This window comes from Phoca vitulina, unplaced genomic scaffold (genome assembly GCF_004348235.1).
Source record: "Phoca vitulina isolate PV1807 unplaced genomic scaffold, GSC_HSeal_1.0 scaffold8, whole genome shotgun sequence".
Taxonomy (NCBI): Eukaryota; Metazoa; Chordata; class Mammalia; order Carnivora; family Phocidae; genus Phoca; species Phoca vitulina.
Window position 1 is genome coordinate 58,277,646 of NW_022589711.1, and position 23,213 is coordinate 58,300,858.

A 23,213-nucleotide genomic window follows, 5' to 3' on the forward strand; every position below is an offset into this window, starting at 1 on the left:
AAGAAATAAAAGTCTTTATTTGCATATGATATGATTGTCTATGTAGAAAATTCAAGTTAGTAAGAAAAATACTAGTACTAACTAGTAAGCTTTATAAGGTCACTGGTCACTGGATACAAGGTCAATATACAAAAATAGTTGCATTTCTATATTCTATCAGTGAACAATTAGAAAGCAAAATATAAAACAGTAAAATATGTAATACATCAAAGGTCATTACATACTTAGAAATAAATCTGAGAAACAAAACAGGTAAGATTTACATGCCCCAAACTATAAAACACTGGTGAAATAAACAAAAAGACTGAAATAAATTGATAGATATACCATGTTGATGGATTGGAAGACTCAATATTGTTAAAATATCAACTCTCCCCAAACTGATCAATCAATAGATCTAACACAATCCTGATAAAATCCCAGTATGACTTTTTTTGTAGAAATTGACAAGCTGATTTTAAAATTTATATGGAAAAGCAAAGGAATTAGAATAGCCAAATGTTAGTAAGAAGAACAAAGCTGGAGGACTCATACTACCTGATATTCACATTTACTATAAAACCACAGTATTGGAGAAAGGACAGACATACAGACCACTGAAAGAACAGAAAGTCAAGAAATAGACCTACACATACATAGTCAAAGGCAATTCAATGGATATCCACATGCAAAAGAATGAACTCCAATCCTTATCTTGTATCCTATTAAAAATGAACTCAAAATGGGTCTGTGGTTGCCAGGGATTGAGAGCGGAGGAAAGGTTGACTACAAAGAGATATGGGAGACATTTGAGAGTAGGTGGTAATACTGTATCTTGACTGTAAAGGTGACTGTCAAAACTCATGGAAGGTAAATTTTACTGTTTGTAAAGTATGTATTAAAGTATGTAATTACATGCATAAAACATAATTTTATTTTTTTAAAAAGGAGAAAAAGGTCTATTTTAGCTGCTCAGGACTATCTAGAAAGAAAGAAAAATTTAATTGATAATATCCAAGCAATCATATGCACACAATCACAAGCTGGTTTACGAATAGGCTATAACTGAAAGAGGAAAAAAAACTAAAATGCCCCAAGATGTGACGTAAGAATTTGCATAAATAATGGTTTCCCCATCAGCATTCGGATTCAGCTTGGAAACATGCTGGAAATCACAAGACCTGTCTTTCCTTCCCTAAATGCAAACAAGGAAGCATTTCGGATGACTACTTAATAAAATTTTCAATCTGGAAACCACACTGAACATCTTTACCTGTAATGTCCTGCCAAAGTCTCTAAATTCAACAATGAATTCTCTTATTCCCAAGTCTGTTGTTTATTGCTTCCTATCTCAGTAAATGGTACCATCATCCATCAGTTGTTGAAGTAAGAAATCTGGGTACTATTTTTGACTCCTCCCTTTGTCTTACCTGCCCCATCCAACAAATTTATTTATCACCAAGTCCTAATAATTCTCTCTCTCAATTAAATGCAGTGAAGCAGAAAAGAGCATGCAACTGGAAGGTGAATGTGACTGGATGAGAGGGTGAAAAGGGAGTGGTCTGAGATGCTGGTGGTGAGGCAGGGACCATATTAATTATTCTGATGTTTGTGTGCATCTCAAACACATCTCAAATATGTAGTAGTTTCTCCATCCCAACTTCTATCATTCTAGTACAAGTTACCACTTCTTTCCTCTAAATTGCTTCACTATTCTTGGGTCTCCCTACATCCGTTCTTACTTCCTTTTCAATTCACTTTCTACACTGCAGTTAGAGTATTCTAAGAATACTGCTCTGGAAAAAAATGCTACTCTGATCAGATATTATTCCTTCCTTAAAACCCCTCAATATCCTGTTTCTTTTTTTGTTTTTTTTTAAAAGATTTTATTTATTTGATAGAGAGACAGAGAGAGAAAGCAAGTACAAGCAGGGGGAGCTGCAGAGATGAGGGAGAAGCCAGCTCCCCACCGAGCAGGGAGCCCTACATGGGGCTTGATCCCAGGACCCTGGGGTCATAACCTGAGCCGAAGGCAGACACTTAACCGACCCAGCCACCCAGGTGCACCATATCCTCCTTGTTTCTCTGGTACAATCATCAGAGTAATTAATATGATTCCTGTTTACCACAGCAGCCTCACCTCATACCACTCACTCTCTCATATTGTTGGTCCAGTCATGCTCAATGTCTAGCTTCACAGCAGAGATGCTATGTTTGTTCTATCTATATTGTTCCCTTGGCCTAGAGTATCCCTCATTCTACCTACCATTGCACCTAAATCTGTCTAGCTTACTTTCCTTTTTCCTTCAGGGGCAGCTAACATGGCACTTCCAGGAAGCCTTCCATGATTTCCCATGTTGATTAAGTCTACTCATTATCTGCTCTTACAGCATAGTTCATCTGCAAATACTTGTGGCATAATAAAAAATATATATATTTGGCCTTTGTCCCTGGTTTCTGGTACATAGCTCCTTAAACTCTTGGAATCTCTGGAGTGATGAGAGTGCCTTCTATATACTAATGGGATGACTGGTATCTCTGGACCCCTAGATAGCTTCAGGTTGTGGGTTAGTCACTAGAAAGATCAGGCCATGCTTAGAGGGTGGGAACTTTCAGCTCTACCATCCCCTGTCCTGCCCCCCGATCCCCAACTTCTGGGGAGGGGAGAAGGGCTAGAGATTGAGTTTAATCACCAATAGCCAATGATTTAATCAATCATGCCTACATAATGAGACCTCTACAGAAACCCTGAAATGGCCAGGTTCAAGGAGATTTTGAGTTGGGGAACACACTGAGGTACTGGGGAGGTAGTGTGCTGGGAGAGGACATGGAAGCATCCTTCTCCTCTCCGTACCTTGTCCTGTGCATTTTTTCCATTTGGCTGTTCCTGAGTTGGATCCTTTAATAAACAGGTAAATGTAAAGCATTTTCCTAAGTTCTAGGAGTTGCTCTAGTGAATTATCAAGGGGGTTGATCATGGGAACCTCCGACTCTGTCAAGTCAGCAAGAAGGGTGGGTAACTGGGGCATCCCATTTGCAACTGGTGTTTGAAGTGAGAGTAGTCTTGTGTGAATGAATCCTTAAACCTTTGGAATCTGATGCCAGCTCCTGGTAGTTAGTGTCAGAAGTGAATTATTGGACACCTGCTGGTGTCCAGAGTATTGACAGAATTAGTGTCAGACCTGGTGTTGGAAAAGTTGCCACATATTTGGTGTCAGAAAGAACCTGTGTTTGTAACTTCACTGGTTACATACTCCACAAGACAACATGTCTTGTCTACCACTGGCCCCCGGCACTTGGCACAGTGCCTGGCAAACTGTGCCATACACACTGGATGAACAGAAACGAATGCCTACCACCAGAGTATAAAAATTCTGAACTGTTATCTGGGAGAAACTAAGCCAGAGTTTTTTTCTGGGTCTGCTTCTAAAACAGCACTGAAAGCTGATGAAACAGAGAGAAAATCAACAGGTTCAACTTTTCACGAAGTGATGTTAAGGCCAACTACAGGATAGGGGGCACAGAGGAAGGAGCAAAAACAGCAAATGTGACACCTCTTCTCACTCTGAAGAGGAGACGAATCGAGAACAGAATAATGATCAAGTCATGGCAGCTAGCAACAGCTCCTCCTTCACACTGGGCCCCTCGTGTTGTCAAGTTCTGCTCTCCCAAAAGTTAAGCAGGAGAGTTCAACCGCACTACTGCCTAAGAAGAAGAAAAGAGAGGCTGTAAAATGAACAGAAGTTGTATCTACTCCATTAGTCAGATTCCAAAGGCAGTGAAAATTTCTCAAATGAACACTACTGCATGCCATTCTCTGAAGAAAGGTACCCAGCTGAGGAAACCATGCACAGAGCCCATGTGTACTTCCCTTGTCCACTGGCCCCACTTCAGGGTGACAGCTCCGCACTCTTCAGCACACAGACACTGTGAGGACTACAGCATTTGTACTCGCTGACCGCCTACTCGGTCAAAGGGTCTTCAGCCAACTCATGGGTGTACATCCCCTCTGCTCAACTAGATCTTAAGCTTTTGAAGGGCAGGAAATGTCTTCTCTTGCTCCTAAATCCCTGTTTTTCAGTGCGGGGTAAAGAGGAGAAGCTCTTCAAATACTGAACCGGGCTGAACAGGAGAGGTCATGCACTGGATACCCATTAGGTAAATTTGTGGAGGCCTACAAGAAAAATGGGGCCAGGCCTGAAAGACACTGGTAAGAAAAGACTAACTCCGTGTTGCCATGAAAACAAGTCTTACCTGGGATGGGGCTGTCTTCCCCGTTTTAATTTCAGATGAATTTTCACTTAATTTCCCCACTTTGTTACTTGAGCTGCATTTGTAGCATGTCCATCTCGTCTGCCCCTCAGTCTCTATGGTGCATTCTTTGTTTTGCAGACAGAATGAGTGATACAAATGGCCACAGCTGCAAAATGAAGGCAACCAATTTGCACTTTTCTCATCATAAAATCCACAAACATATGCTATATTAGAGTGTATTTATAAGTGATAAAGATTTCCAATAAGCTGGAACACACTGACTGTTACACAGTTAGGAAGAAAGGAAATTTACTTTTTGCTGTCCTCTCTTTTAAAATCCGGACACACATATTTGTACACTCAAGTTGTCAGTAGGAACAGAATCACAGTACTCTGACTGCAAACAACCTGGGAGATGACTTGAACTTCTGTTCATTTCTCAAACTATGAAATATTTTTAGATAGTATAAAAATGCAATTGGGGAAAATCATAATGATTTAAGTAGCTTGATGACAACATGAGTGGTCTGTCTCATCAAATCCAAGGCAACAGTTGTGATCTGATTAAGTATTTATGAAAATGTCAGTACGACATTAAATTCTTACACTATTCATAAGAAGAAATTCCCTGTTGATTACTAAATGAGCCTCCCAGAACTGAGTGTTGAATATAATTCTCAATCATCTATACTGATTCCTCCTCACTTCTCCAACCTGAAATGTTGGACCACCTCAGAAGTCAATTCTTTTCTATAGTCTTTCTCTACTCTTTCTCTTCTACAGCTATGCTTTGCTCCTTTGGTGATTACTTCCGGTTCCATAGCTTCACGATACCACCTACATGCAGATGGGATGTCTTATAGGCAACAAGTGTGTCAAACCAAATTCTTGATTTCCATCCTGCTCTACTCCCACTGCATGGCTCTCATCCAACCTTCCACATCTCAATAAAAAACAACCACATTCTCCCAGTTTCTGAGGCCAAAAACTTTGGCATCATCCTTGACCATTCTCTTGCACACCTCACATCCAATCTATAAACAAATCTTATCAGCTCTACCTTCAAAATATATCCAGAATCCTACCATTTCTTACTTCATTACTACCACCTTGGGCCATCTCTCACTTGGATTACTGCAACAACCTAACTGGTCTCCCTCCTTTCACCGCTGACCTTCTGTAGTCCATTCTCAACATACCAAAGTGATCCTTAAGACATAGGCCAAATCATGTCAAACCTATCCTCAACCATCCAATGGCTTCTCATCTCAGAGTAGAACTTTTAACTCTTTATAATGACCCAGTTCCTACGTGATTTGGCCTGTTCTTCCTCTGAAGCCATCTCTTATCATCTTCCCTTTCCTTCACTCTGCTCTGTCAACACAAGCCTACCCACTCACTACTCCTCAAGTTCACCGATACGCTCCAGCTTCATGGTTTCTGCACTTGCTGATTCTCTGCCTCGGGCACTCTCTCCCTGATACTGCATGGCCACTTCCCTTCCGTCTTTATTCAAATGTCACTAAACTAGTGAGGCATTCCCTAATTACTCCTTCAAAATTAGTAGCTCCCAACATTCCCTTACACCATATTTTATTTTATTCCAGGTGATTATTACATTTTTATTAATTTTTAAATTGTCTGCTTTTAAGTCACCGTATCAGTGATGCTTTCCCTGATCACTCTATATAAACATATCTTCCCCCACCAAACACTGTTCTCATTGAACATGTCTTATTTTTTTCCACCATAGTCACCAGCAGGCATTTTACTTGTTTGTCTGTCCCCACTACTAGGAGGTCAACTCCATGAGAACAGATCCTGTGTTCTGTTCATACTGTACCCTATCCCTTTGACCAGTGCCTGGCATACAGTATGAGCTCAATAAATATGTGCTGAAAGAGTGGACTCCGTGTGATGAGAACTTCTTCCCCTTCCAACCATCAAATCTACCAATCTTCCTGTGTCTATAATAATAGAAGCTAAAACACTTACATAATGCTTACTATATGTCAGCATGATTACAGGTGTCTTATATAATTTATTTCCTTTAATCTTCACAAAACCCTAAGGAAAAGGGATCATTATTATCCCAATTTACAGATGAGGAAACTAAGATGTAAAGAGATTAAATAACATGTCCAAAGTCTCACAGGAAGTAAGTGGTAGAATCAGGATTTGAACTCAAAAAGTTTGGCTCCAGAGTCCATCTTATACTGTCTCCACCCATATAGTCTCCCAACCCCTACACAGAATGTTAAGGTCTCTGACAGGACCTTTGCCTTGTTTTGTTCACTGCTAGAATGATTGCCTAGGGCTGTGTATCCATGTGTATCCCTGCCTGGTAATACCATACATGTCACACACCATTTGTATAACATTTCCTTTCTCTTGCTTACCTAAAGACAATGATTTCATCAGCCATTTCTTGGCGTCTCTTGTACTGCTGCAAACATATAGAGCAGTAATCCTGCTTGGGATTCAGTCCTCTGGTGACTGAAGCTCTCAGGTTACACAATGACCAATGGAGATCTTGGTTTAGAAGGCTAGTAGTTGTTTCCAGCAGGGTCTATGAAAGACCAAAACCACACACACACACACACACACACACACACACACACAACACACACACACACAACACACACACACACACACACAAATGGTTTATTAAGTGAAAGAGACAGAGGGGGTGAGGGAGGAATAGCACTGTTGAGTTTTCAGCCACAAACAACTGAAGTTAGAATATACTATGAAGGCACACCATTGATAAACACCAAATACTCCCAAACTTAAGTGGTTAACTTTGCTGTGCAAGTAATGGCAACTGCCTACATTAAGATTCTCAAAATACTTATTAAAAGGCTGTCATTAGTTTCTACTGAGCAACGTGTGCTCTGCCATTCTGTGGCTTAATTCAGTACTGATGGCTTTCGAATGACTAGATAAAGCCAAACCTATTTATTTATTACATTTCCATACTAAGTTCCCTCTGAATGACTCAAAGTGTTAACAAACAACCAAAAAATCCCACTTTTTTGTTTGCTTTTTGTTTTTAATAGAAACTGCATCTGTAGCAATATTTCAAATAACCTTTCACTGAAAAAGCTAATGGCCATTACTCAGTTTTCATCTCCCTTGGGCGGAGAGATCACATTTTCCTGATCAGCACTTACAAGTCATTTGAATCTACTTAAGACTGTGACATCTGTCAGTAAGCCACATAAAGACATTTTCACAGCTATCACATTAAGTCCTTTTAAGGCTCTGTGTGCTTGTGAAGTATTGTTTTTATACTACCTAATTCTCAGCATTCATATATATCATTTAGATGTGCAGTCCCAAATGAGAAGACATACTGCCCATCCTCCTTGCTAGTCCTTTAATTTTATCTGTAATGCAGAATTTTTAGGTCTAACGGTCTTACCACTGCAATTCTTTCCAATCAACCCCATCTTTTCCTCCTCTTCGAAGAGTCTGCAAAAACTTGCTGCCTTGCCCTCAGCTTCCCTTCTGCCAACACGGAGTCCAGGCCTGCAGGGGTGTCTGTTTCACTGGGTACACTGAGCAAAACTGTTCTTAAACACCCTAAGAAAAGCTCTGTCACCCCCAATTTTTCTTTTCTTCTCTTGGATTATTAAGGAAGTAGATACTGTATCTAACATGCCTAAATGGTGCTTTTCCTAGGTGGCTTCATGAGTCACTTTGATGTATACTAAGAAAAAAAATCTGTATACCATGCTGGCTCCTATTGGGAACTAATGCTATAGACAGTTCTGAGTTAAAGGAAAACTAATGACCATTTTTGGTTAGTGGCAACTATCTGCTTCAGAATGTTTAAAAGAAAAGGAATTTTTTTTTTTTTTTTGCAATTTTCTATACTCAGGCTGACTCTTTCTTTTCATGGGTTACATCTTTGCATTAAACTATTTTTCCAGAAAGTTTCTTACACTTTTCATTTGGAAAAAAAGAACCGTTCCGTTGCTAATGAATCAAATAAATGAGTCCAAATTTGATGCATTTCCACATTCTAGAATATCTATGTGTGTGTGTGTGTGTGTATACACAGATACACCAAGAGATTTAAAAACTTTTTAAAAAGCATACACTTCAATCTACCAAACTTCCATTAAATAGACAGGAATTTTTAAAGAAAAAGTATAGGTGCAAAGAAAAAAGAAATAGCTTCTTTTTACCTTAGGACAGCCTTAGAAATAGAAAGTAGCTTACCTGTTCATAGTTAAAGGTATCCAACATTCCCAGAATAAGTCCCTGGATTTCTCCAAGTTTTCCTTTTCCATAAACTGGATCCTAATTAGAAAAAAGTGGCAAAAATTTATAATTCTGTTCTTGGTATTTTAAGATTAATATATAAGTTATCTGGAACGCCGAATACCCAAACATTTTCCCACAGTCACAAAGTATTTATTCTCCTATGAACCTTTCAGGGGAAATGCATATCGGTTTCCCTCTGGCCATCACAAATATTTTGAAAAGATAAATAAAATTTAAGTGATACAAGCCCCTTACTTAACAATCTTTTTTGCAAGTCTCATTAAAGTTCACCCTGGTTTTGTTCCGGCAAGAAGCTTCCTCTCCTTCATATTAAACATCACCTGTCTCTCTCTGCACCCTTATTTATCTGCTACATTAAAACCAACGTTCACCTGAATATCAGAACCTGTCCAACAACCCTTCCTGTGACCCACATCGGGCCACCTCCTGGCCCCCATCAACTAAATTGCTTCAGTTTAGGAGGCAAGACTTCAGTTTAGTAGATTAGTTTCTGGATCCAAGGAGCAGCTTTCAGTTTTCCAAAGCTTTTTTCAATCAAGTTACTACTGATAAACAACAGATACCTAGACACCCACTCTCTCCTCCACTGCTCTTCCACTGAGGTGCGCCAAGTAACTTGTTTATTATGTACAATTTGGAAAACACTGAAGTGTACAGAAACAAATAATAAAACAAAGAGACCAAAAAAACCCCCACAAATCCAGCCACACAGAGATAAACACTATTGATATTCTGATGCACATTTTTTCTAGTCTTGTTTCTGGGAAAGGAGAGAAAGCGTAAGAGAGACAGATGTATTTCTTAGTGTAGAGAATTTGAGTATTTTACATACTTTCATGATAGTATATTGTGAGCAGTATCATCAAATTATTTCCTAACAGCCATAGAGTATGAATCACGTGAAAATACCACGTGTCATTCAACCATTCTCTCTTGTTGGACATTTAAGTTTGCCTCCCCCTTCCCAAATCCCACTCATGACTGTTAAATGCTGGTAGCTGTAAATTTTGGTCTGAATCTCTGATTCTTTCTTTAGAGGAGATTTCTAGAAAGGGAATTACAGATTCAAAGAAGATTTTTATGGGTATTGATATATACTGCCAAATTGCTCTACCACAAAGTCGTATTATGCAACTTTTATCTCCATCAGCGTATTTGTGTGCTCATTTTACTGTACCTTTGGCTAGGCTGAGAATTATAATTAAAACATTGCTAATAACTGAGTATGTCAAGTCTATTACTTTACTCTAATATGAGGTTATGTCTGACATAAACGACTCTCCCATGCCAAAAAGGGGAGTCCAACTCTACAGCAATGATGAAAATAGCTATTTATATGTGCCATATCATTACATTCCTTCCAGAACATTTATAAATGAAGAAATTCAAGCTCAGAAAGGCTAAGTAAAATTCCCTAAGATCACAGAACTAGTAAGCAGATACACTGGGATTTGAATCTAGGTACTTCAGAAACCATATATTTTTTTTTTTTTTTTAAGATGTATTCATTTTAGAGAGTGAGTGAGCACGCAGTGGGGAGGGGCAGAGAGAGAGGGAGAGAGAAATCCATGCAGACTCTGTGCTGAGCCCCCCAACATGGGCCTCGATCCCACAACCCCGAGACCACGACCCGAGCCGAAATCAAAAGTTTGACCCCCAAAGGACTGTGCTACCCAGGCATACCAGAAACCATGTTTTTAATTAACATGTTATATTGGTCTCCCCAGTATAGATACATAAACTAATAAAGTAAATAATAAGCTATTGTTTGCTGGAAAATATGGGTAACATTCTGGTTACTTCTTAGGGAGTGGTTGTTATTAAAATCCTGGTGCATTAGGGGCACCTGGGTGGCTCAGTCGGTTAAGCATATGCCTTAAGCTCAGGTCATGATCCTGGGGTCCTGGGATGGAGCCCTTCATTAGGCTCCATGCTCAGTGGGGAGTCTGCTCCTTCCTCTGCCCCCTGCTGCTTATGCATGCTCTCTCTCTCTCTCAAATAAATAAAATCTTAAAAAAAAATCTTGGTGCGTTAAAAGTAATTGTGAGTTCAGATGTTTAGACAAGACTGTAAAGCAGGAAAAACATATGAGAGAGGTTCAGAAATATGAGAAGAAATCTTGTCTTCCTGCTCTTATAGCACATGGTCGGAGTATTTACTTCTTTTTCTCTTTTAGACTCTGATGATGGCTCTTGGAAGACTGGGTGAGTAGTTTCTAACCAAGATCAGTTTTTAGTACTTTTCGTTGGTCTAGAGCAGCACAAGATTGTCTGCCATAGGTTCCTGGCCCTGCTGCTGAGGTTATGCTTGAGAAATGAAAGGCACAGAAAAACTCTGTATTTGTGTACTAATTAACACGTTTACAAGTCTGGATTAAACCATCACTGAAGCTTAATGGGGACATTTTCTGTTTCACAGCTAGAGAATGTGTCACTAAGGTAAAGATACCTGTCAAACATGTGCAGACCATTTATAAAGGGCCAGACCTTAGATACCTCAGACTAATCTTTTATTAGAAAAACAACTCAGGCCATATACTCACCAGATAATTTTTTCTTTTAATTTTTTTTTTTTTGCATGGAGATAGATCCTTGTTAATGCTTCTGAACTTAATTATGCTTAATTATGCTTTTGGTCAGCTCTTAATAAATACAGCTATTTCTCAAAGTATCAAGGGACAGTGTAATACCTTTTTATAAAAAGCATATTATATTATCTACTGTAATATGTGCATTCAATACACTAATATAGCTCTAGCACAGAAAAGCTCTGTCATTTGTTTCTGACAAGGATGGTTTGGAGACTAAAAACGTCTTTAAAAGGTTAAATTCTGGGAAAAGGAAGAAATCTTTATAGGTCATGTCTATATTTGTATCAGTCCATTTCACTTTAATATGCATAATTTAAAGGCAAAAATCATGAAAATTACCTCATGCTGGGACAACACATAAATTATAAAGTGCAAAAGGGAGCTCAAGGCTTCTAGCACAGCATGTACACAATCCACTAGCTTTTCAAATTATTTTCCAAAGATGTCAGATTCTTCAGCAATGAATAACTGCTGAGGTTTCTCTTCAACTTATTTGTAAACCATAAAAGAAAAGTACACTTGGGCACTTCACGTAAACCTGGTTTTTAAAAAGCTCTTTAGAAAAAGATGGATGGCCACTTTTCCTTGCTCTTGCTTTCTGGGACCCACTGTAGCATGTGGTTTGTTTTGTAATTAAAATCTTTCCCAATCAAGCATTACTTTAAAGTATGAATAATGCCCTCAGTAGGTCAGCATATAAATCATTTGTTTGCTTTAATTTCCTCAGTAAGACAGTCACAAACAGCTTCTCAGAAGCTAAGAATTACTTTTTGCCATAGAGGAAAGCCCAATAAAAGCAAACTGTGAAGGCAGAATCTATATAACATAAATATGGTCCCTTAAAAACACTCCCAACTAACCTATCATCTACCGTTCATGGAAGAAGGCTGCACAATTCAGGTTCCAAGCATCAGTCTGAATAAATATTTAGAGGTCAAGAAGACCTTTGAGAACCTCTTATCATGAGAACATCTCCTCTGGAAAAACAGTAACTGCTGAGCAACTGCTCAGTCTAAATAACTGTTACTCCCTCTCTTCTCTCCAGGGGACCTGATAAAGGGAGGTGGATCTGAAATACGCCAGGGCTGATGGTAGGTACAGAAGGCCTAAACTTTGGAGTTGGAAGACCTAGGTTCATGTTCCAGCTATGGCCACTTAATAACTGAGTAAGCTAAGGAAAGGTATTTAATGTAGCACTTTCCTCACGAGCAACATGGGGATCTCACTACTTCCCCAGCTTAATGTACACAGAAGTCAAAGGAGATAAAGAACACAAAAGTGCTTTATGAACTGCTGAGAACTACTGAGGTGATTGAGCCAGCTAATATTTATCGAGTATATACTATGTTCCATGTACTCTGCTGGAACACAGGAAATAATCTAGAAAATATTCTAGTGGAGAACACTTGGCAGTGGATTAGAAACTGGGACTAATGAAAAAAAATGATGACAAGGGACAAGATAAAAAACAAAAACAAAAACAAAAAAACCACCCCAAAACCTAAGAACATAAAAACTCCTGGTTAGAGTAGCTGATAACAGATATAACAGATCAACTACTTGAAACACATAATCTACCAAAACTCACACAAGGAGAAATAGATAATAAACAGGCCTGGGTCTCTTAACCAAATTGAATCCTTAAGTAATAACATTTCAAAATAGAAGGCATCAGGCCCACATGGTTTCACTGGTTTATTCTACCAAATATTTAGGAAGAAATTATACCAATATCCTACAATCTATTTCAGAAAACAGAAGCAGAGGGAACACTTCCTAACTCATTTGATGAGGCCAGCATTACCCAGACAAAACCAGACAAAGACAATCTCAATCAAAATGCTGGCGAGTTACTTTGTGGATAGAGACAATATGATTCTACAGTTTATATGGAAAGGCAAAAGACCCAAAATAGCTAACACAATACTGAAGAAGGACAAAGTCAGAGGACTGATACTACCTGATTTTCAGATTTACAAAGCTGCTGCAATAATCAAGATAATGTGGCACTGGCAAAAAACCAAACAAATAGATAACTGGAAAAGAAGAGAGCACTCAGAAATAAACCCCCATAAATAGAGTCAACTGAGCAAAGGCTATTCAATGAAGAAAGGAATAGTCTTTTCAACAAATGGTGCTGGAGCTGGAACAACTGGACATCCACATGTAGAAAAATTACTCTAGACACTGCCCTTATATCTTTCATAAAAATTAAATCAAAATGGATCACAGACCTAAAATGTAAAATGCAGAACTATAAACTTCTAGAACATGGGAAAAAAATCTAAGTGACCTTGGGTTTGAATGATGAGTTTTTAGATACAACACTAAATACATAATCCATGAAAAAAGTCCCTGAAAAGTTGGATCTCATTAAAATTTAAAAAAACCCTCCGCTTAATGAAAAGACACTGTTGAGAGAATGAAAAGACAAGCTACCAACTGGGAGAAATATGTGCAAAACATATCTGACAAAAACTTGTATAAAAAATATACAAAGAACTCTTAAAACTCAACAATTAAAAAACATAAACAATGGGGCGCCTGGGTGGCTCAGTTGGTTAAGCGACTGCCTTCGGCTCAGGTCATGATCCTGGAGTCCCTGGATCGAGTCCCGCATCGGGCTCCCTGCTCGGCGGGGAGTCTGCTTCTCCCTCTGACCCTCCCCCCTCTCATGTGCTTGCTCTCTCTCATTCTCTCTCTCTCAAATAAATAAATCTTTAAAAAAAAAACAACAAAAACATAAACAACCCAAATAATGGGGATACACGGATAGCAAGTGAGCACATAAAAAGGTGTTCAAAGTAATTGTTCATTAGGGAACTGCATATTAAAACAGTAAGACCACTACACACCTATTAGAATGGTTAAAATCCAAAACACTGGATTTATGGACATTTGCTTTATAGCCCAAAGAACAGTCTATCTTGGTAAATATTCCATGTACAACTTGAGAAGAATGTGTATTCTGCTGTTACAGTTGATATGTAAATGTCAACTAGGTCAAAGTGGTTAAAATTGTTTGGCAGAAATGTGTTGTCATCTTTATTTTTATTCCTGTCTTTTTTCTCTGGCTGCTTTTAAGCTTTTCTGTTAATACCTGATTTTGAACAACTATGATGTGCCTTGTAGTTTTCCTCATATTGCTCAGGTTTGGGATTATCGATCTGTGTGCTAACAGTTCTCAATAAATCTGAAAAATATTCAGCCAATATTTCTTCAAGTATTTTTTTTTTTCTGACAGCCTGTTTTCAGGATTCCAAGGACACATATTTTGGGCTGCTTGAAATTGCCCCAGAGCTCACAAATTCTTTTTTTTTTTAATTCACTTTTCTCTGTTTCATTTTGCATAGTCTGTATTGCTAGGTTTTCAAATTCACTTATCTTTTCTTCTGTTTTGGTGTCCTTGTCTGCTAATTCTAATATCCAACGTCATATCTGGGTTTCATTTTCCAGCTTTTTCGAATACCTTGTAATTTTTGATTCAATGTCATATACTATAAATTTTACACTGTTGGGACCTGGATATTTTTGTATTCCTAGGAGTATCTTTAATCTTTGTTCTGGGATGCAGTTAAATTACTTGGAAAGTATGATCCTTTCAGGTCTTGCTATTAAGATTTGCAAGGCATGACTGGAGCTATGTGTAGTCTAGGGCCTTTTCCCATTATTGAGTACTTCTGAGTATTCTACCCCATGTTCTGTGCATTATGAGGTCTTCATTCTAGTCTTGCTGTTGGCCCTGTGTGAGTGCAAGTATTATTCCCTCCAAACCTTCCAGGTGGTTCTTTCCTTGGCCTAGTTTCCTCAGATCAAGCACTTATACTTGAGAGGGGGGCCTTCTGCACATCTCCAGAGTTCTCTTGCCTGGTACTTGCCTGCAAACTCTGGCCACCTCGGTCTCTTGATTCTCAGCTCCATCTCCTCAAAGCAATGAATATGTTGGAAACTGGCTGGGATCCCCCTTCCTGCACTATTGCCTAGAAAGTCTCTCAAGACGTTAAGCTGGGGCAAACATAGGGCTTACCTTGTCTGGTTCCTGTCTCTTAGTTATCAGTGACCTTGATTGCCTGATATCCAGTTTTTTGAAAACATTTCATATACTTTGTCCAATTTTTTGGTTGTTTCAAGCAAGGGGGCAAATCCGGTCTCTGTTACTCTATTTTGGTTCAGAAGTGGAATCCCTCCACCCTTGACTTCTATTCACTCTAAAAATATTTAGTTCCTACCATATGCCAGGTGCCTCTGGGCTAGGTAATGGTTATAAGAATACTAGCAAAGTAAAGTCTTATTCTGAAGGTCCTTCCGTTCTAATGGTAAATAAAAATCGGTAAATAGACCTGATTCTTAAATGTTTCCAAGAACTCTACTTTTAGCCTTCTGCTTTTCTCACTAATTCGTTTCCTCCTAAAGTTCACCTAGTTTCAAGAACTGAACTACCACTTCCGTGTTGACAACTTCCAAGTCTATGTCTCCACTTTTACCTCTTCCCATAAAGTCCAGTCTCATATTTCCCCACTGCTCATTGTTAGTCACATGAAACATGAGTTCTTACGTTTCCCTACCTCTAAACGTCAAAAAGTCAAGTGGATTCTACTAATTTCCAAATCCATTCTATGAAACTTGATTAACAAACTTTGAGTACCTATTACATTCTGGGTATTTCTAGGCCTTCAGTCTTGATCCCTTCCAATTTATTCTGTATAACATATTGGCTGAATGATTTTTCTAAAGAGAATCGTCATCCCATCATTCCTCTGCTTAAAATCCTTTGATGAGAATCTCCTAATGTTAAAATTAAATCCCAAGTCCTACCTTATGTTTCACAAAGGAATTAAGAACACAGTCCCTGCCAGTCTCTCAAATTTCAGCTCCGTGACTCACCTTTATTCTTGTCCTATGTTCCAAGCATACTTAACACTTGCAACTCCTCCAAATGTACCATGTTTTACCTCACATTCTTTGTATATATAGTTCACTCTGCTTAGAATAGTCCTATCTCCTTTTTCCCCCTAATTCCTTTGGCTATTTAAGATTCAGTTCAGACATTTCCTCCTCCAGGAAATCTTCCCAAATTCCCCAGTCTGTTTCAGATATACTTTTATTGGTACTCCTTTGACTAGATATATTCAGAAACCCAACTCATTCCAACTTATTAAAAAAACATAACTATTGTAAAGATACTGGGCTGTTTCAAGGATCCAAGCAAAGGAATGCAGGCGAGCCTTTAGAACTATAATGAAGGACTCAAATGCCATCAGGCATCAAATGCCACGTCTCCTCTCCCTGTGTCTTGAATCCTCTCCTGGTGTCTTCTCTTCTTCATGCATCTTGTCTATTCTCCTCTTTGTGTGTCTGCTTTACTTTTCTCCTTCTCTCTGTAACTTTTTTTACTATTTCAGCCACATGATGGAAAAGCAGTCACTGTCAGTTGCTGAACTTTGTACCTTATATAACGTAGAGACCTGAAGAGAGGCTCATTCGTCCTTTTCAAGTCTAGTTCTATAATTTCCTGGAAAAGGCACTGACTGGCCCTGCTTAGGCCAGTTGCTCACCCTGAGTCAATCTAGTGGAGTCAGGGTCCTGCTGTCAGATGCTGCTCCTGCTGTAATCACATGGCCTGAAAATGCAGGGATAAAGTGGCAATCACCCTATGTGGGGTTCACAGCAGAGAATCCTTCAGGTGACCACCATTACTTGCTTAGAGCCCAAAGAATAGTTACATCAGAACATTTTCTGTCTCTCATAAAAGCTCTTTTAGGACAAGAGCTAAGCCCTTCATCTATATAGGAAATGACCAAACAGGGTAACATATAATTAATAAACAAATTAGTTAACTCCTCACAAGACCAGGCACTAAAACAACTGAAAAGCTTACACGATGTAATAGGAAAGAGCGTAAGTTAGGAGGTGAGAGACTTCCGTGGTAGCCCGGGTTCTGCCACCAACAGCAGACCAAGTACTAACTTTTCTATACTTCAGTTTCCTCCTTCATCAACAGAAATTTCTGTAGTAGCCCTACCTACCTGAAGAGATTGTTGTGAGCTTCAAATGAGATACTATCTGTGAAAGCACCTTGAAAAAAATAAAAATCTCTATAGAAGTATAAGGTAGAGTTATTATTATAGTAATCACAAACATGCAAAAGAGGAATTTAAGAAAGAGCATACCCTCCTGGTTAGTGAGAGTAGAAGGTGGAAGGTACCTTTTCTACCACTGAAGGTAGAAAATGCTCAGAACACAATTCAAATGAATGCCAAAAAAATAAAAAAATAAAATAAGTGCCAGTGTAACTCAAAATAAAGTGAAGATTTTCTAATATCAAAGTTAGGAGCCTTGAAAAACAAAATTTTTAAAAATCGCATGCTTTTGCCAAGAGAAAAATCGATTTTTGTTTATTGTAATTTATGTATCAAAGTGTGGTTAAAGCTCAACATAAAGCAAAATGCATACACTGAGAGAGAAGCCACTTTTGACTTTAAGGTATCATTTTTTCTATACTTGGTAAATTAAAGTATTTCTGCCTTATGGAATTACTACTTTGTATATGATTAAAGACATTATGACTAACATATTCTAAAATGGATATAAGAGAAGTAGTTTATATCAAAGAATTTTCCACCACATGATAAGGATCAAATGAGAGAGTGCGTGTGCAGATACCTAACTGTGATGAGAGCCTGCGGATGCAGCAGTCTGTATCAGCAAAGGCCCAGACACTTCATACCAGATGCAAGTTGAGCTTGGCAAGTCTTAAAAGAGAGCTGCCAGAGACATTCTTTTTTTTTTTTTTTTTTTTTTTAAGATTTTATATATTTATTTGACAGAGAGAGACACAGCAAGAGAGAGAGCACAAGCAGGGGGAGCGGCAGGCAGAGGGAGAAGCAGATTCCCTGCAGAGCAGGGAGCCCGATGCGAGGCTCAATCCCAGGACCCTGGGATCATGACCTGAGCCAAAGGCAGATGCTTAACGACTGAGCCACCCAGGCGCCCCTGCCAGGGACATTCTTGATGGGAGAAAAATCATTTGAGAATTAATTATAAAGACCAGTGGCATCACAGTACTGTTTTTTGGTGGGTTGTTCTGGTTTGGTTTGGGGGGGTGGGGTGTGTGTGTGTGTGTGTGTGTGTGTGTGTCTATGCTGCATAAAATGAAGGAAGACAAAATGGATTCTAAGGATAATTCCTGCTGTTTCCCCAGGAATGTTCACAGATTTTTCAAAAAATATATCTTAGGGTATTTTTAGTGTTCTTTTGATGATGTTGGGAACGTTCAGGCCTTTTTGCTGAAGGAAATAGGCTGAAATGATATTTCCTACAAAGACTGTGGATACAAAGTTGGGTAGAATTTAGAATAGGGGATAAGTGCTGGGCATAAAAAAATTTTTTTATGATGAGTTGGAAAACCTAAGTTACAACCAATGATTAAGAAATGCCTATATTAATGTGTAGGTTATCTTTTTTTTAATCTAAAAAAGCACAATTAGCTGGAAATAAATGGTGGTTCTCTCCCAGTTAGCACATGAACAGGAAGCCTGCATATCTGAATCCCCAGATGCCAGGGAACTCGTGAAGGCTGCACATCCTCACAGAAGGTCGCCAGTGTGTGCCAGGCAAACCCACACTCCTGGAGCACCAGGAAAGGCTCAAGGAAGACGGTCGTTAAGTTAGATAGTCAGCAAGGTCAAAACTCAGCTGCGTTACTCTAGAGACCCATTTGAACATTAGCTTAATTTGTTATTTAAGCATAACTAGAATATTAGTTGAAACTGATCAACATTGAATTTTCTCCCCTTTTAACTCACCTGTAAGATTCTTTGCAAGATTGATGGGAGGGCAATAAATGCAGCCATGCTGTTTAGAACTTGCATGGTCAAAGATTTCAGAGCTGTTAAAATAATAAAATGTTAATATTAAGGTTAGTTTAAAATAAGAGGTTTTGGTTTTCCCTATAAGTCAGTGGAAAAGGGTGGATTTATATAAAAGCTTCCTAGAAACTTAGCTAACCAGGGCCAGTTGGATATTTTAAAGGTAACTGCTGATAAGTAACAAAGCTACTATTACTCAAGACAAATGACAGAATTGGTGCCATAGAAAGAACTGAACGTAAAAGGTGAGATTAACACTATACTATGATTTCATTAAGAAAAACAGTAAGACTATGATACTGGGAAAAGGTATCATAATGAAAATTTTTCACAGATAAAAACGGGTGATGGTATAGGTGGACTCTGATGAATGTAATTACCGTCAGGGTGTAGATGAGGTGCAGCTGAACCAGACAGCTTCTGAGGGGCCATCATTGCCTCCAACAATGGAAACCAAAGGGCCTATAATGTCAGAGGAAACCAAAGCGCTCTGTTATTTTTAAGATTAACGTCAGCATAGTGTTTTACAGGTTGAGATGTACCTCTCACATACATTTGTTTATAAACCTTTTAAAAAGGAAAGATAGAACACTTGACTGGGAAGAGACAAGACAGTAAGAAGCAATGACCACAGCTAGAACAGGTATCTTTACCACACGCTTTGGGAAAATAAAGAAACTGAAATAAGTCTAGACCTTGGAACTGCAACCTTCTGTGCTTCAGGAGAAGGCCTGTTCAAAGGAGACAGGGCCGAGCCGCCAGCCAGTTCTGATATACCATGCTATATGTGCACCACTGACCAAGTCTAAGTGACCCCCTGTACTGCAGGAGAGGACAGAGGACCACCTGACCCCTCTGCTACCTTACCCCCCCCATTTCTCTTCAACCACATCAAGCAACAGAAATGAATAAAGGCTGTCCAAAGTTTTCTCCTCTACAAAGCGCTGTTTTGTATTTCCTTAGTCATCATAGACCCAGAAGTAGAAGTTAACGTTATTTCAATTAACATTTCCAACCACATCAGGAGATAAATTAATAGACCCACCACTTATTTATTCTTATTATGTTGGGTCCTCAATTAAATGATTTACACACACTTTCTCATTTCAATCTCTTAACAGCCTTGTACAATAAGAATGATCTTCACTTGAGATAAACTGAAGTTTAGAAAAGTAATTTGCCAAAGATCATACTACCAGTAAACCAGTACTCTGACTCCAAATTCTGTGCTCTTCCTTTTTTTGGGGGGGGTGGGGATCTTTAATCAAAAATCAAACTAATACATTTTAAACTTTCAAACATGGTTTCTTGTTGGACAATCATTTACAAAGGCCTTAACTCTATGTCTTGAGAGGAATCTATTCCTGCAAACATGTGGGAGTCATTAAGAAAGGTCAGAGGAGAACAAGAGTGGTTATTTAGAGAAGAGGGCGTGTTCTGTACTCCACCACCTGACCCAGTACAAGTTCTATGGCACTGGAGATATGGGAGCCTCTTAAGGCAAAGGGGGACAGACTGCGGGTCCTGTAACTTTTCCACTGGGTGACCTTCCAACTGAAGAGCTCTACTAGAAAGCCTTTATCTGCTCCCATTTAAGGTTTTATAAGGCCCAAGATTTTATACTGATAACATTTTTTTTTTTTTTAAAGATTTTATTTATTTATTTGAGAGAGAGAGCATGAGAGGGGGTAGGGTCAGAGGGAGAAGCAGACTCCCTGCTGAGCGGGGAGCCCGATGCCTCGATGCCTCGATCCTGAGACTCCAGGATCATGACCTGAGCTGAAGGCAGTCGCTTAACCAACTGAGCCCCCCAGGCACCCCTATACTGATAACTTTTGATGTATTTCTTCAAGTTCTCAAGATACTGGTTTTAACTATATTACATACTGGCAATTTTTTATTTTATTGAAATTTTAATTTATTTAGTACTCGTGAATTTTTAGTCTTATATTTTATTCTTAGATAGCTTTACTTAGCTTACCTTTTAGTTGCCTATTTTAACATGTTTTTATAACCACATCATTTATTTCTGTGTAGTTAATTTTAATTGTGTAATTTAATTATATATGCTTACCTTTTGTTTTTACATTTAATATGTTTGGAAATTTGATTTTTAAATTTTCTTATTTAATCCAGACAATTTAGAAGAATTACCTTTGTAAAGATTAGCTGTTTCTAGACTATAAATGGTAGACTGGGGGAAGCATGGTTGTAGAGGTAATAGCCACGGGATATGTTCATACTCTACACAGAGGAATTATTTTTCTCTAATTAAATCTCCACACGAACCATCCCCTGACAGCGAGCAACAAACTAAACCTGAATTCCTTTCTTATGCTGTGTAATAAACAGCTTTCTTTTCAGGGAATTATATGCATAACAAAGCCAAACTCTTCGTTATATGTAATCACTGTGTATTAGGGCAGCCCCGTAAACAGATATATAAAGGCAGGACAGGTAGAGATTCAACTTGAGAAAGGACTAATAGCCCAATTTCCTGCAGTCTGCTTTAAGTAAATACTCATAACATTAAATCTTGTGATGACAACTTCTGGAAAGAGGTATTATCAACGGTCCATTGTCAGACTTTCGAATACTTCCAATCTTCTAGTTAGTTGAGTGTCTGTGGCAACAGCTCTTGTTCTCACTCTCTCCAAAACAAAGAGAATCAAGACAAACCACCATTAAAATCCCCCACACTTAATGTCTGGTATTATATAAAATCAGTCTAGCATTTTTCACATAAGATAGTATTTATATAAAATTTACATTCAAATATTTTTGTTATTATGAAACTCGTTCAGAAACAAAGCAGAAACCAGTTGTTGTGTGTGTGTGTGTGTGTGTGTGTGTGTGTGTGTGTGTGTAAGACAGGGAGAGACAGACTTCTCTTACACGCAGCCAGTGAATGGCGTAACAACAGCCACAGAGAAGTGAAAATTTCAAAGGATAGGTAGAAGTCTAACATCTAATATTTTTACTAAAACAAATTCCAACTCAGACAAAAAAAAGATCGAATAAGTTTTCCTTTTGCCACATCAAAAGAAGCATTGTTCCTGTCTCTGATTAAGAGATACAGAGTTCAGATATAGTCAGAATAATCCCTAGAGTTCTGGAGGCATGGATTTTTATAACTAATTCTACCATTAATACATGTGAATCTGGACACACTTCAGCTTATGTGAACCTAAACAGCCCTACTTACAAAACATAATTATCCTTTTTCCTTAAATTTTCCATGAGAAGATGGAGGAGTATCAAATAGATATTGGAGAGGAGATGGAAGGGTTGAAAAGTGAAAAAGACTTAGAATTAAGTATGTATGAACACAGCTTAAAGAATTCTGCCCTTTTATGTTTCTCTATCAAAATGTAACCAAGTCCAGGAGTGCCTGGGTGGCTCAGATGGTTAAACGTCTGCCTTCGGCTCAGGACATGATCCCAGGGTCCTGGGATGGAACCACGCTCTGCGGGAAGCCTGCTGCTCCCACTCCCCCTGCTTGTGTTCTGTCTCTGGCTGTCTCTCTGGCTGTCTCTCTCTCTGTCAAATAAATAAAATCTTAAAAAAAAAAAAAAAAAATGTAACCAAGTTCAAATACACCCAGCCAACCAAAAGATAAATGAAAATAAAAACTTAGGAATAGAAAAATCATGGCAAAAGGACTGCTGAAAAACCCATAATACATTTTCAAAAGATTAAACAATTTATGGGAATTGTGGACACAGAAAAGAATGTATGTGTTATTAGCCTCAATGAGGTAAAATAACATAACTAATTAAAATTAAGAGGGATAGAGAAGAGAGGTTGGAGCAAACCTGAGTTCACGTAAATTTCCTTACTGGCTTGGCATCACAGATATTATAAAAATGGAAATGTAATTATAAATAATGATTCCAATCTATTACAGTCATTCAGATGTTTTTTAGGCTGTAGTGATATTAATTAAGAGATAGTATGGTGAAGAAATACTTATTCAGAAAGTTTCCTGAGATTGAATACTATATTTATTTGTAAAAGCAAGCATTTCCTGATCCAACTTTTCTAAAATTATGTCAACCTTGGCAGATAAAAAGTATCTAGACTGATGGTCACCCAATGATAATGACGGTTACTTCTGGGCGATAGGATCTTACAAGGTAATTTTTAAAAAACATTCTTCTGTGTAACTTTTTGTATTGCAGGATTTTAAAAAAATAATGAGTATGTATATCACACAAAAAACTTTTTTT

The 23,213-nt window shown here is 38.4% G+C and overlaps 1 protein-coding gene across 10 annotated transcripts in view; it reads right to left on the minus strand.

Annotated features, from left to right (window-relative positions):
* The window catches only part of VPS8 (VPS8 subunit of CORVET complex), a 250,931-nt gene that overhangs the window by 46,004 nt on the left and 181,714 nt on the right, over positions 1–23,213 (minus strand). For 7 of the 10 annotated variants that reach the window (XM_032407004.1, XM_032407007.1, XM_032406996.1 and 4 more), the window contains 5 exons: positions 19,365–19,446; positions 18,922–19,004; positions 8,461–8,541; positions 6,633–6,802; positions 4,234–4,399 (listed from right to left, as the gene is read on the minus strand). In XM_032407004.1, coding sequence (XP_032262895.1) covers positions 4,234–4,399; positions 6,633–6,802; positions 8,461–8,541; positions 18,922–19,004; positions 19,365–19,446 — 582 coding nt within the window. Of the gene's footprint in view, positions 1–2,013; positions 3,685–3,704; positions 4,050–4,233; positions 4,400–6,632; positions 6,803–8,460; positions 8,542–18,921; positions 19,005–19,364; positions 19,447–23,213 lie in introns of those variants that run through there. The other 3 variants (XM_032407003.1, XM_032407002.1, XM_032407001.1) reach the window with 3 other exon arrangements.